The 14,929-nt window shown below is 42.4% G+C and overlaps 1 protein-coding gene and 1 long non-coding RNA gene across 6 annotated transcripts in view; one reads left to right on the top strand and one right to left on the bottom strand.

Moving 5' to 3' along the window:
- Positions 1-14,929, top strand: part of LOC116102653 — an 18,701-nt gene extending 3,772 nt beyond the window's left edge. Inside the window, exons 2-3 of the long non-coding RNA XR_004123252.1 lie at positions 13,596-13,668; positions 14,374-14,929. This is a non-coding gene — a long non-coding RNA (uncharacterized LOC116102653). The remainder of the gene's footprint in view (positions 1-13,595; positions 13,669-14,373) is intronic.
- Positions 11,476-14,929, bottom strand: part of Kifap3 (kinesin associated protein 3) — a 130,467-nt gene continuing 127,013 nt past the window's right edge. For 4 of the 5 annotated variants that reach the window (XM_031387452.1, XM_031387481.1, XM_031387462.1 and 1 more), the window contains one exon: positions 11,476-13,025. In XM_031387452.1, the coding sequence (XP_031243312.1) occupies positions 12,917-13,025 (109 nt within the window). In that variant the 3' untranslated portion in view covers positions 11,476-12,916. The remainder of the gene's footprint in view (positions 13,026-14,929) is intronic. The other variant, XM_031387473.1, reaches the window with a different exon arrangement.

Genomic DNA, 14,929 nt, shown 5'->3' with positions numbered 1-14,929 from the left:
AAAAAAAAAAAAATAAAAAAAAAAAAATCACAGCACCCACAACGTTGTTGAGGCCCTCTGAAAAGCATCAGAATGCTGACTGTCTTATGACCAAGTGACCCAGTATCAGATCCTACTCCTGGCTCACCATTGAGTCAGGCTTGAGCAACCCAACACCATCAATCCTGTTACCCTCTTGCCTGATGGCAACCCTCAGGTACTCATCTATGACTGTCATGAGATAAAATATAAAACCAGATACATGGGATTTGCAATAATTAATTTAACCTAAATGATTTGGGCCCAAGTCAGTACCTCAGGCCCAGAAAGCAGACCGGATCAATCTGACCCAGTGTCTCAGATGGGGAAAAGAAAAGTTGATCACTATATACACAGACCATCAGTCATTGATGGTTTACTACTGGGTATGTTCATGGTATGATTTATACAGAGAAAGGGCTTTCCATTGGTGGAAAAAAATATTAGAGAGTCTTGGCCCACCAAGAGGGTATTTGGCTTCTCCTACAAACTGCTGTCCTCCACTGCTGGGCCTCTGACCTGGCTGTCTGATAAAGGGCCTATGACTAGTGGGGCCTGTCGATACTCTGATGGCATACCATAATCTGGTATATTCTGCAACTCCATGATAAACAAGAATTGGACAGTTTAAACCCACAGGTTGATGAGGGACACCAGAGGGAAAGATCATTCTCCCAGAAACAACCGGCAGGCCTGTTGGTAACTGACCTTCACCAGGCCACTCATGTGGGGTCCAGAGACTTTCTGAGCTGCTCAGATGGAGGTATGTTATACCTTGACTGGCCTGTCTACCATATTATGCTCAAGTGAATCCAAAATAGAGAGGGCTTACCCCGGAAGTTGTTCAAATGAGAGGCCACAGGGATAGAGGGTCCCTGGGAGCTGAGTTAATCAGTCCCAGCCCCAAATCAGCCAGGATTGGAAGTTATACTTGGACACCTCTAGCCCTATACTACATAGGGATAAGAACTCACCAGATTGTCAACCTATTAACTGACAAAACTGTATGGCCGAGGGCTGCCCAGATTGACATGAGAGGACTTATAAGGGGCTAAAACTTGTCTAATATCCAAAACCTTTAACCTAGGCACTTCCTCTTATTCCGATGCCTGCTATCTGGCCTTATAGGTTAATTCATATAGATGACAATATCACTGGGCCTCTGAGGCTACTTTGGGGACACGTATTAATGGCTTGACTAAATGTGCCTCTTCTGATTCTTTCCAAACTAAGTAGATAAGTTGATCAAGACCTATGTGCAGTAAAAGTTTGTTTCTGAATTAAAGTGTTAAATTCCCTTATAGAAATGGTCCTACAAAACTGAGGGTGATTCGATTTTTCATGAGATAAAGGAAACTATGTATGGCTTTGAGAAAAACCCGGTGTTTTCTATGGTAATTGATCAGGGGTAATTAGGGGAAAAAATCTTGCCATAGTTGTAGGAAATAATTAGTACCAGTCTCTATTCTTTTGGCCCCCTGGCTAAGTACTGTGCTATAGGCACTGGCTGGGCCTTTAGTTTTCATTCCAATTGGCTTAACAGCAAGTCCCTACATCTTAAACTAAAACAAGATTAAGTTTGTTTGTTTGGTTTTTTCGAGACAGGGTGTCTCTGATAGCTCTGGCTGCCCTGGAACTCACTCTGTAGACCAGGCTGGCCTCCAACTCAGAAATCCGCCTGCCTCTGCCTCCCAAGTGCTGGGATTAAAGGTGTGTGCCACCACCGCCTGGCCAAGATTAAGTTTTTGTGATTTGATTCACTCACTAAGACAAGTGTGGGTAATGAATACTGGACAGTCTTTCATATGCTGATTTAGATTGGTTCCTTACGGATGCTTAGTGCTTCATCTGGAAGCATGTGAAAGATGCAAAGTGTGGGGCCTGTGATGCTGGAATCATGGCTCAGTGGTTAAGAGCCCTTGCTGGTTTTGCACAGTACCTAGGTTTATTTCCCAGCACCTACATCAGGTAGCTCACCTGTAAGTCTAGTCCCAGGGCCTCTGGTGCTCTCTTCTGGCCTCCAAGAGCAAGAGCACACGTTGGACTTAGCACATCCTCTTTTGACCTTACCTCCTTTCACTCACTCAACCTGCCCACTCACATCCAACCAACTCAGACAGACACTCGCTCATTCCAGCTCTTCCTTCAGTCTGCCAACCCCAGAACCTTTGATATTTATTTGGCTAACTCCCATGCCCCCCTCCTGCTCAGGCAGGCCGATGCTTTCTGGTGTCACAGGCTTTCCCCTCTGCCACTGCCAAGACTTCTGAACCTGTTTACTCTTGCATTTTTCTACTGCCCCTGAGGGCTAACATCTGTTTTATAAAGTGTAAAAGCTATAGGCTTTCCTAACATTCCTAGGATTTGAAAGCATTTTACCATAAACAGTACCTCATCATAACTTAAATGTTAACACTTTTTCTTAGTGCTATCAACTGTACTGATGGCCCTTATGTGTGACAGCACCATAGACTGTTCAAGCACAGGAACTCCTACGTATTATGATTCATGTTCATTTCTAGGGGCAGAGGTTAACTTTGGGGTTTTTATTCAATAGATACAAATAAAAGCCAGGAACAACCAATCACCTCAATGGTTACTGGTACCCTGCCCTGTAGGGTACTGATCCATGCAGGGTCAACAAACATGCGAAAACAAGAAAATCAAATCCAAATATTTTAAGAGTTTTATTAGATTTTTCTCTCATTTTTGGTAGTAACATTTATTTTCTTCAAAGATGTTTAAAATCCTTTCATTTCTTTTCCCCTACTTTGCTACCTTCTTCACCTGTATGGAACAAAATCCATTGTGTACAGAATTCACTAATCCAGCGAATTGGTACACGACAGGGTATGTATCCAAACACGACAAGAGCCACCTGAATCAGAAAGACAAACCATAGGGCGCAATGGGTGCTTCTTGGATTCCAGTCAGAGCGAGGGGCAGCAGCAGCCCTTGCTTGCCTCTCTTGTCTTCTCTTGAGAAACAGGAAAGCAAAAACCATTTATAGGAATCCAGTGGGAATGTGCTCAGAACACAGTGCCCATATATCAAGTACACACACACACACACACACACACACACACACACACACACACATGCACACACACACACACACACACACGCACACGCACACGCACACAAACAACTACAATACACATACTTACAAGTACACACACAAACAACTACACATACACACTTACAAGTATATACACACAAACAACTACACACACACACACACACACACACAGGTTTTCAAAACAGGAAATCAGACCAAACTGGGCAATGTAGAGAAAAGGTAGAAGCAGGAGCTTTAACAAAAACTGTAAGCAAGCTCTGTGTGGTGGCCTATGCTCACAGTTCTGGCACTCAGAGGCTGGGGCAGGGAGGTCGGGGTGGGGATCACTGTGTATTTGAGGCCAGCCTGGAGGACAGAGGGAGACCTTGTCTCAAAAGTCAATAAAACACAAAATAAATGTTGAGAGGTTTGGAAAGAAGGGTTCTTAAATGAATGCCTAATAGAAACTATCAAAAAATTCTTCTATCACAAGCTTCCAGAGGCCACTTAAATCCTTTGTAAAAATATATCCACAGAGGCATTTGCCCAGTAACTGGCCCTTCAACCTTGGGATACATAGTTATTTATCCTTGTTCCTGAGTATATATGATGATCCTCCTCTTCTTTGTCTTTGAAAATGTTTCCTTGCTCCATCACATTGAATATACTCACAGTGTACTCTGACATGTAGATGTCTCTTGAAATGTTGTGCTATTTCCAAATAAGTAACATTTTATTGCTTTTTATTTAGGTTGAAAGTAATTAGGAATTACATGAAAATTTCATCGTAGCAATGGGGTTTTTCAGAAGGAGCCATGGAAAAGGAAAGGCAAACCATTGAGGAATAAATTGTTACATTTCAGTAGGGAGCTGGACTCGCTGGAGGCTCTCTTGCTCCCTCTGGTGCCAAATGTACAGTGTCACCGACTTCTCCACGTAGGTAAGGACATTTGGAACCAGGCTGGCTTGCAGCCTGGAGGCTGATACTACTTTTGTGCTGCCTTAATTTTGAGAACTTTGATGGCTGCCAAAAAAGTGGCCAGACTTACAAGAAAATGGTACACACACACACACACACACACACACACACACACACAATAGAATTTACTCCACTCTAGGAAGTGATGAGGTCTTCATGCAGTCTGCAAAACAGATGAACTGGAGAACAATCGAGGTCACACCCCCTCGGTCAGAATTACATTACATGCCCATCCAAGAATGACCTGCCCCCTCCTCTGAAAGGCTAGTGCTAGTAAGGCAACAGAGGCTGGCTGGGAGTGCACAGTTTTGCCATCAGCATCATATCCAGGCACGGGGGAGGCTGTTTTGGTAGGGTCTCCTCTAGTGTAGCTCTCTGGATCAGAACATGTGACAGTTTCAAGGAATCATGTGCTCTGACCTCCCACCCCTATTTAATACACACTGGGGAAACCTAGTCCAGATAACCACCAAGGGCATTCCTGTTCCCAAGAGATAGCAAACACATCTAACTCAGTCTCTTTACTCTGATGTCAAGCTGAGTTCCGTAATCAGAGTCTATTTTGATTCCCTGGAAGGTCTATTTCCAATTGCTAGCCAGGCTGGCCTATAGCAATGTCAAAAAAGGGAGAAAACAAACAAACAAACAAACAAAAACGAACGAACGAACAAACATACAAACCAGCTTAGGCTTCCCCAGTTTCCAAGCTCCCTATATCACAAACTCCACATCCTGTGATTCTATTTTGGTTACAATTCTGACTGACACAAAATTGACTGAAAAGAAGCTGACCCCATTACCACAGAATCTTTTTAAACCGCCACTTAATTATAACTTTGGATCTTACAATTGTGATCCCTGTCAGATAATGAAAGGTGCAGCAGCCAAGTGTGGGACTTTGATGTAAGGAATTCCAGAGGGCATAGACGGGTTTACAATCCTTAGAGAAGCCACCCATTTCTATCTGCCAGGCCTCTTTAATTTGGAAAGTCTCACAGGTGTGGTGCCTCTCGTCACAGCAAGGAAGCTCCTGATCTACCTTGGGGACTTATTAAACTTTGAACAGTCCAGGGGATAGTCCAATTACTAATGCAAGTAAAACAGCAGTTGTGTTTTAAGGATGGAGCCAAGCTATTAGACTCAAAATGACTCAGCAAAACACTGCTTCTCCAGGATTCCACCAGATGGCTCTGTCAACTCAGACCAAAGGGAGATCTCTGCTAAAAGAAGCAAGTCTGAAATGATCTTGCAGTAGGAATCCAAAGGATTACTTGTAGGTCAAGGGTAGTGATGACATCATTCCCTGAAAATGAGGTTATATTATAGGCCCTTCCGTAGCCCATAATCATTTAGAGGATGGAGCAAGCTAGACACAATGTGCTGAGCTCTGGATGTCACTGAAGACAGCACGAGAAGCCAAGTGATTGGTGGTTGGTGGCAAATTTACTGACTATACTTACGGTCAAGCAAATGGAGATGAAGTGGTGAGAAAAAACGAACCCTCTCAACTAGTTTGGGAAGAGAGCACTGACATGTAAATTAAGGTAGGGGATCTGGTGAGGAGAGCCTGTGTCACCTGGTAATTAATTCCAGGTCAGCCTAGACTTCAGTGTAATTCTTGTTTCAGTATAACAGTCATGATAACAAAGATGATAATGATGAAAATATCAGAACTCTACACCAGGAGCACAGGATTTCAGGGCTAGGGTCTTCATGGCCTCTGGCACTCTGTCTAGTTCAAGTGACAGCAAGCTAGAGGGACCACTGGAGAAATGTGGCTGCTGTCACGGTGAGCTTTTAAAACAAAAAGACCAGTTTCCAAAGCCAGTGAACCAGCAAATTGGGCCAAATAGAAACCATCTCAATTGTGAGAATGGTCATTGCTGTAAGCCACTGTTTCAAAGTTTATTACATAAAACATAATGTGTAAAAGACAACAGACCAGCCTGATAATGGTTTTGCCTTTTGCATATTAAAATACTAAATCTGTTTTTTTCTAAACTAGGATGACTCTGGTCATTATGCCATTATAATTTGCTTGGTATTTATTTTCTATCAAATTGCTGGATATATTCTATTAGCTAACTGCTTCTATCACTGCTGAGATGGTTCATATGGTTTTACATGTTTTAATGTTAGCCATCTGTATTTCATCTTTTGAAAACTCTTATTTTGATACTATTTTTAACAACCAACCAAAATATATCAGAGAATAAAAATTGAAATTATAAACACTTAGGCTATGTGCTGGTGGGGTGCTTGCCTGGGCTTGGATGCTTCCTGTGGGTTTAGGCACTAAGTATTGAGAGATCCTGGCCCTTAGTGGTTGCCTGTGCTCTGGCTGGTAAGGAAGAGGAAGCCTTGGTGCTCAAGCTGGCTACATTGATGTGATGTACAAAGAATGGATTGGGACGCCCCCTGAATTTTAGAATTGCAATCTGCACTTCCCTGCCCCGTGGAAAAAGAGGTTGGAACAAGGCTCATGAAACAAAGGGAAGGACTAGAACAGTGGTTCTCAACCTGTCAGTCGGAATCCCTCTGGGGGGGGGGTGTCAAACAACTCTTTCACAGAGGTCACATAACAAATATTTACATCACAGTTCATAACAGAAGCAAAATTACAGGTACAAAGTAGCAACAAAAATGCTTCCATGGTTAGGAATCACCACATGAGGAAATGTGTTAAAGGGTCACACCATCAGGAAGGTGGACTAGACTGTGTTGCTCACTGGTCACTTAGCTGTGACTCTGCACCTAAGATGCTTCTAGCCAGGTACTCCCAGGGGAAACAAGATTTCAACAAAGCCTCTCACAGTTATTCCCAGCATGTCTCCACTGCAGAGAACCGAACTCTTCTAAGTTGGTCACGGTCACGATGATATAGCCACTTCAAGCCAAAGAGCTTTGCTCAAAACAGGCTGAGATGCAAGCTGTGTGCCTCTCTATAGCAGCTGTGATGAATCTATTAAAGTTTCTTAGTTTTGTCTGGGTTTGGCTAGCCACTTCAGCTGTAAAGAAGTTGGGAGTGTGAATAATCTCACTGTAGTGTGGTGAAATTGAGATGGATGGGAGTTAACCTTGACTTTAAAGCTGGGAGAGTGCGAGGACAGAGTTTTCCAACCTCACAAAGGATGGGCACATCTACAAAGGAAGGATGCTCTGGACACAGGGAACAGGCAGCACATAGTACTACATACAAGAGCATGAGGCTGCATGCATCAAAAGCAATGGCCAGAAAGGTATACTTCAAGACATCAGGCTCTGTACAGTATATAACTGAGCTGTAAATTTATCTGGCAACCAGCTTTCAAAGTCCATCCAACCACTTTGTGGCTTCTTCTTCCTAAAGCTAACTTTTCATTTAAAAAAAAATGACACTTTTGTTATGGAAAGTGAATGGGACCAGTCAGGACAACAGATCAATGGCCTATCCAGTCATCATTATAGAGGATTCCTGCAGCAGCAGATCGAAACAGATACAGACATCCACGTCCATACATTACATGGATGTCTTAGTCAGGGTTTCTATTCCTGCACAACATCATGACCAAGAAACAAGTTGGGGAGGAAAGGGTTTATTGAGCTTACACTTCCACATGGCTGTTCATCACCAGAGGAAGTCAGGACTGGAACTCAAGCAGGTCAGGAAGCAGGAGCTGATGCAGAGGCCATGGAGGGATGTTCCTTACTGGCTTGCTTCCCCTGGCTTGCTCAGCCTGCTCTCTTATAGAGCCCAAGACCTCCAGCCCAGGGATGGCACCACACACAAGGGGCAATTGAGAAAATGCCCCACAGCTGGATCTCATGGAGGCACTTCCCCAACTGAAGTTCCCTTCTGTGATAACTCCAGCCTGTGTTAAGTTGACACACAAAACTAGCCAGTACAATGGAGAAAGCACAAATGGGACATCTCCATCAAATCCCTTCCCTTACAGTTTGGGAAACCCCATGGAAGAGAAGGTGGAAAGACTGGAGGAGCCAGAGAGGATGGAGGACTCCAGGAGAACAAGGCCCTCTGAATCAACCAAGAAAGGCTCATGAACTCAGAGACTGAAGCAGCAAGCACAGGGCCTACATGGGTCTGCACCTCTGTATATATTACAGCTTATAGCTTAGTATTCTTATGGGACTCCTGAGTGTGTGAATAAGTGTCTCAATTTTTAAAATTGGATATTTTATTTACACTTCAAATGTTATCCCTTTTCCTGGTTTCCTCTCTGCAAACTCCCTATCCCATTCCCCCATTACCCTGCTTCTATGAGGGTGCTCCCCAACCCACCTACCCACTCCACCTCACCACCCTAGCATTCCTCTATACCAGGGCATCAAGCCTTCACAGGACCAAGGGCCTCCCCTCCCATTGATGCCAGATAAGGCCCCTTCAGTTCCTTTAGTCCTTCCCCTAACTCCTCCATTAGGGGCCCTGTTGGCTGTGAGCATCCGCATCTGTATTGGTCAGGTTCTGGCAGGGCCTCACAGGAGACAGCTGTATCATGCTCCTGTCAGCAAACACTTCTTGGTACCCGCAATAGTGTCTGGGTTTGGTATCTGGATGGATTCCTAGGTGGGGCAGTCTCTGGATGGCCTTTCCTTCAGTGTCTGCTGCACTCTTTGTCCCTGTATTTCCTTTAGACAGGAGCAATTCTGGGTTAAAATTTTTGGAGATGGGTGGGTGGCCTGATCCCTCAACCTGGGGGTCATGCCTAGCCTCTGGATATGGTCTTGGCAGGTTCTCTCTCCTCTTTGTGGGATATTTCAGCTAATGTCATCCTGGGGGCTCCTGGGGTGGGGGGAGCTCTTGCTTTCCTGGCATCTGGGACTTTCTGGTTGCTATGCCCAGTTCTCCATCTCCCATTGCTACACACCTCTGTTCAATTTCCTGACCCTCTGTACATCTCCTCCATCTCCTCCTATACTTGATTCTTCCGCTTTTTCCTCTCCCCCTCTTCTCTTCCTCCCAAGTCCCTCCCACCCTCTATTTCCCATGATTATTTTGTTCCCCCTCCTAAGTAGGACTGAAGCATCTTTTTGGTCTTCCTTCCTTTTGAGCTTCCTGTGATCCTTAAATTGTATCGTAGGTATTCCACGCTTTTTTCCTAATATCCATTTATCATTGACTGCATACTATGTATGTTCTTTTGTGACTGGGTTACCTCACTCAGGGTGATATTTTCTAGATCCATCCATTTGCCTACAAATTTCATGAAGTCATTGTTTTTAATAGCTGAGTAGAACTCCATTGTGTAAATGTACCACATTTTCTGTATCCATTTTTCTGTTGAGGGACATCTGGGCTCTTTACAGCTTCTGGCTATTTATGTGGCTTCTATGAACATGGTGGAGCATGTGTCCTTATTATATGCTGGAGCATCTTCTGGGTGTATGCCCAGGAGTGGGATAGCTGGGTCCTCTTACGCCTGCTCTGGAGTGGGATAGCTGGGTCTTCTTACGCCTGCTCTTGTAACTCTTTCTTCTGCTGGATTGCCTTGTCCAGTCTCCACTGATAGTTTTTGCTTTATCTTATATTTTATTTTGTCATATTTGGTAGCTATCTCTTGGAAGCCTGTTTTGTTTTAATCAGAGAAAGAAAGGGAGTGGATCCTGATGAGAGGAGAGGTGGGAGGAGTTGGGAGGGGCAAGAGTAGGAATTGTAATCAGGGTTATTAAATGAGAAAGGAGTCTGATTTCAATAAAAGGTGTGGGGGAGTGAAGGGAGGTCTACTTTCATTCTTAAGAATATCCACAAGTCAAGGGCAATGTGTAAGGGGCCCAGGTTAAATCCCTAGTGTTACAGAAAAAAAAAATAGATGAGGAAAAGCTGTCTTTTTAAAAATCACTAAAAAATTATTCAAGTGAAGTGTTTTTGAGTTCTGAATCCACCTATCCCTTAACAAAAAAATAAGCAAGTCTATAGTTCACACCCTGCGTGTTAGCCACTTACTATCTAAAGACTGGAGGCAGTTTGTTCCTTGAAGCATTGCATGTTTTTCTTTTCAAGCTATTTTGAAATTTGAATGATTTTATTTGAGGTGCTGGGGATACAACCCGGGGTCAATATATGCTGAGCAAACACTGAGCCACTGACTCCAGCTCCAGCTTTTTAAGATGCTTGTGGAAATTTCAATTTTCATGCCCCAAGAAAATTTCTAGTATGTCATTAAATTAAGTGTAACCTAAATTTGTAATCAAAATCTAGTGAGGCCAGGATATGATTACATTATGAATGGCATTTCTAGAAGTGTGAAGAGCCAACTCTTGTTTTTTGTTTTTGTTTTGTTTTTCGAGATAAGAGTTTCTCTGTGTAGCCCTGGTTGTCCTGGAACTCATTCTGTAGACCAGGCTAGCCTTGAACTCAGAAATCCACCTGCCTCTGCCTCCCAAGTGCTGGGATTAAAGGTGTGGGCCACCACCGCCCAGCACTTTCTTTTTTTTTTTTTAATGGATGGTTGTGAGCCACCATGTGGTTGCTGGGATCCGAACTCAGGACCTTCTGAACAGTCAGTGCTCTTACTGCTGAGCCATCTTGCCAGCCCAAGAGCCAACTCTTTTTATCCTCGGACAGATATAAAAATTTATATCTAGACTTCATTATTTATCTATTTGGCAAACTTTCATAAACAAGAGAATGCTAAACTGCCCATGCCCAAGTGGAAAGTTTACAGTTTCTAAGTCTGTGAAGTTTTACAACAATAAGATACTTAGAAATGGTATGAATTATGAGGAGTATTCTTCTAAGCCAGTGTGGAAACATCAGTTTATTTTCTATTTCTAGGAAATTATTAATCTAGAAAATTATTAATTATTAATATTTCTATTAATATCACTTTTGTATACTTAAGACTGTGTGTGTGTGATAAACAGGAAAGCCTCTGTACCAGGACTGCTATATTGAAAACAGATGGGCAATATCACTGACTAAGCCTAGAAACATGGCTAAGTCACTTAGTATCTCATCTCAATTTTAAAAAAATGTAGATCTTACACTTATTTGTCTTTGTGTTTGTGTAGGGGTGCATATACATCCCAGTGTGTGTGTGCAGGCTAGAGGACATTGTGTAGGGGTGCATATACACCAGTGTGTGTGTGCAGGCTAGAGGACATTGTGTAGGGGTGCATATACATCCCAGTGTGTGTGTGCAGGCTAGAGGACATTGTGTAGGGGTGCATATACACCAGTGTGTGGGTGCAGGCTAGAGGACAATGTGTAAGGGTGCATATACAACACAGTGTGTGGGTACAGGTTAGGGAACACTGTGCAGTAACTGGCTTGCTCCTTTGACCATGTACATCCTGGGACTTGAACTCAGGTCTTCAGGCTTGGCAGCACATGACTTTACTTACCCAGTCATTCCACCAGCTCTCACCAGAGATTTTTTCTTTTTAATCATAAAAATGAGCGTTGGACAGTGCTGATTCAAACCTTTCTGGCTTTAATATTTTGTGGGTAAAAGGGAAACAAAGAAATAACTGCATGCTTTCAAGACTGTGAATTCGCAAACATAAACAATGTCCCAGATCATATACTACCTTTATCTGTCAGGTAAGAACACACCTGTTGGTCAGCTTTACATTTTTCAAGGGGTGGACTGACTGTCAAAAGGACCCTCCCAGCTCCAGTACTTTGTGCTAAATGTGTGAACTGAGTTAAACAGTATACTCAGATCAGTGGGATTCTAAATTTAAAAGCAGAAAATTTCCCTTTGATCTGTACTGTTCGGAAGCTTATGTTTCCTTCAGTAGAAGATGATCAAGCAAAATCTACGCTCATATTGAATTCATTTGCTTGGTTTTTCAAGTAAAGTTTTCAATATTTTACAATCAATGAATTATTTTCAAAACTCATTATTAACCATCCTGTCCCTTTCAATTTCGCACTGCCTACTTCTATCTTACGTGAACAGAGAGTCCCTTCCTTTTTTTAGGTAAGGCAAAAATAATTAGCATCTTCACATTTTTTTTTCTTTTTTTCTTTTTTTTGTTTTTCGAGACAGGGTTTCTCTGTGTAGCCCTGGCTGTCCTGGAACTCACTCTGTAGTCCAGGCTGGCCTCGAACTCAGAAATCCGCCTGCCTCTGCCTCCCAAGTGCTGGGATTAAAGGCGTGAGTCACCACCACCTGGCAGCATCTTCACATTTTATATCGTACATTTTGGAAGAACCAGACTTAGAAGCTCAGTGTTGCTCCTGCTCCGTTTACAGCAGCTTCTGCTCCCCAGGATCTGCTGCAGTTAACACGTTATGACTCTGGAGCACTCAGTAGACTATACTAATGTATAACATTACTTATAGCATATGTTCACTGTTAGTTAAAAAGCTCATATGGTTAATAAGTTTGTGAAAGAAACTTCCAGACACAGCATGGGATAAAAAGGATGAGGTTCATTTAAAATAAAATTTAAAGGTAGCATGGCTCACACGAAAGACTAAGGAGTTTAAAAGTAGAAAGAGAAAGAAAAAAAAAGTATGTGTATCCCACGTACATGAGTGGTTCCTGTGAAACAGTAAATATGAACACATGACTTTGGCTCATTCCTTACCATGTGTGCCACTTTTTTTTTTTTTAAAATAGAAATTAGTCACTTAATGTACATAATGTAGTTTCTGCCTTTCCAGGATAGCAGTTTCACAACAGTCTCATGGGAAATGTTATTCACCTCGAGATGTGGCTGGATGAGTGAACAGTGGAGCATCAACCATATTTAACAAGAGACGTGAGGGTTAGCATTACCCTGAAGCTAACAACGTGGAGAAATAAGCAGCACGGCCCACAGGAGTACAACATGCATTATTACGTCAAGATTCAAAGTTAGCCCACAGCACACAGGTCTCTCCTAGGCTGAGTATCCACATGGGAGGGGCAATTTTATCGAGACCCAAAGCTGTAGTAGTAAGGTTCGTCAGGGCGGAATCCATATGCCGTGGCAGGACGTCCAAGGATTCCCACTGGCTGACCGAAGCCATCCATTCCAAGGCTGCAAAGAGAAAGGCAGGTTAGAAGCTGCTCTGCTTTTAACCACAGCAGGTCACTGTCAGGGCCCCAGAATGCCACATTTCAGATTCCCTGACGGCGACATAATTTTCAGAGATATTATTAACCTTTTATAGTCTCATTAAAATGTACGTAATAAAATATATACCTCTGATAATATATGTCCAAATATCAGAAACCCGTCAGGAGGGTCCAAATAAAGCAGAAGACTCAATTGAAAATAACTTGAATTAAAAAATTATCCACATATGTGGCTCTTATGAAAGAATAGGAAAAAAAAAAGCACATTCAGCAATGAGCAGCATTTCTCTACTAGGAGATGGTAACGGTGGCAAGAGTTTGCTGACTATCACAAGGTCTCTTTGTCTTGTGGAATAGAGAAAGACTAACCCCCAATTAGTAAGATATGCAATCTGAGTTTTAGCACTGAACTCCCAACACATCTAAGCTATATGAGCTTGAAAGAACAAGAGAGAACTCTACACAGCCTGCAAACCAGCCAGAGTTGATCTGTAAACTCTGAAAGCCAAATTGTGTATCTTTTCCTTTTTAGTGATAGCACACCAGGATGCTCCGGTTCACTCTGCGAACAGACGCCCTCGGGCCACAAAGAGCCTGCAGCACAGGTACAGTTCACTCTCAATTCACAATTTTGTTTTGTCTATGAATAAACTGTTAGAAGAAAATCTGTTCTACAAAAGCATTTTAGCAAAGAATTACCCAACACTGAAGAAAAGGACAAAATGTTCATCTGTCAGGCAGGTATAAGCAGCTTCAGCATGCTCATGCATACATAGCTCATGCAGCAGATGCTAGTTGAGCTAAATTTAAAACCAAATCATTTATAATGCAGAAATTAAGCTTTGAAAACATAAAGCACATTTAAATGAATTAAGATTATGTGAGCTTTGACTAAGCAGAAAGACAATTTCACCAACAAAATGTCAATTTGATTAAAAATATATTCACATTTATATTAACTTCCTCTTATAAAGTAAGCTTATATTGAGATGCACTAGTAAGTATTAAAATGCTAGCAGCACATATGTTCAAGTGTTTGTATATGTACCAGACTATATCTAAATAGTAAGTTGTATGTTACTTTGAAATCATAAAAATATAAATACCCCTTTGTACTTTGCTCCACTGAAGAGATTAAACTTTGAGGTAAAGGGAAAAATAATATTCTAGAGATAGCTTCAAAGAGGGTAGGGGGTTAAGAGTGATCAGAGTGTATTATATGCATGTATGAAACTGTCAAAGAACAAATTTAATTCATAAAAAGATAACCCAGAAATTGGTGGATTCAGCAAACTTGTATTTCTCCACAGGGTCCATCTATCAACATCAGAGGAGCAGCTGTCTGCTGAGCACTCCTAAGCACTCTGACAGCACACTCGTGCATTTTCATACTACCCTAACATGGAAGGGGTGATTATAGCTGATCGATTTGAACTTACTCCTTCCCCATCTTTCTTCTTGGTACTTCGGACACTCCTTAACACCTCGTAAGAGGCTGACAGCTGGGGATATACCAGGCCACATTAATTGGTTGTCATTTCTCAATCTCAAACCTTGTTTTGAGATTTGGAAATCAAGGCTTGTAGTAGATTATTGAGCAAAGAAAGCACTTTTGAAATTGACTGTCTCATGAGAGGGTTTTGGGAAATTCTACATGAAGGGTGATGATTGGTAAGCAGTCTGTCATGCTGGCACAGAATAAGACAGCAGAGGCTGTCACAGTTCCTTTGCTGTCCATGGCCTGGACCATTGGACCTTTGTAGGCCAGTGTTCCCACTGAGAAAGGGACTTAGCAGAATCTCAGAGACTGAGACTGCTCTACATCAAGTTGAGTGACTTCTTTTCCATATTTCTATGGTGGATAGG

This window comes from Mastomys coucha, unplaced genomic scaffold, assembly GCF_008632895.1.
Source record: "Mastomys coucha isolate ucsf_1 unplaced genomic scaffold, UCSF_Mcou_1 pScaffold1, whole genome shotgun sequence".
Lineage (NCBI taxonomy): Eukaryota > Metazoa > Chordata > Mammalia > Rodentia > Muridae > Mastomys > Mastomys coucha.
Note: the sequence above shows the minus strand (reverse complement) of the source record. Positions and strands in the feature narration are given on the sequence as shown.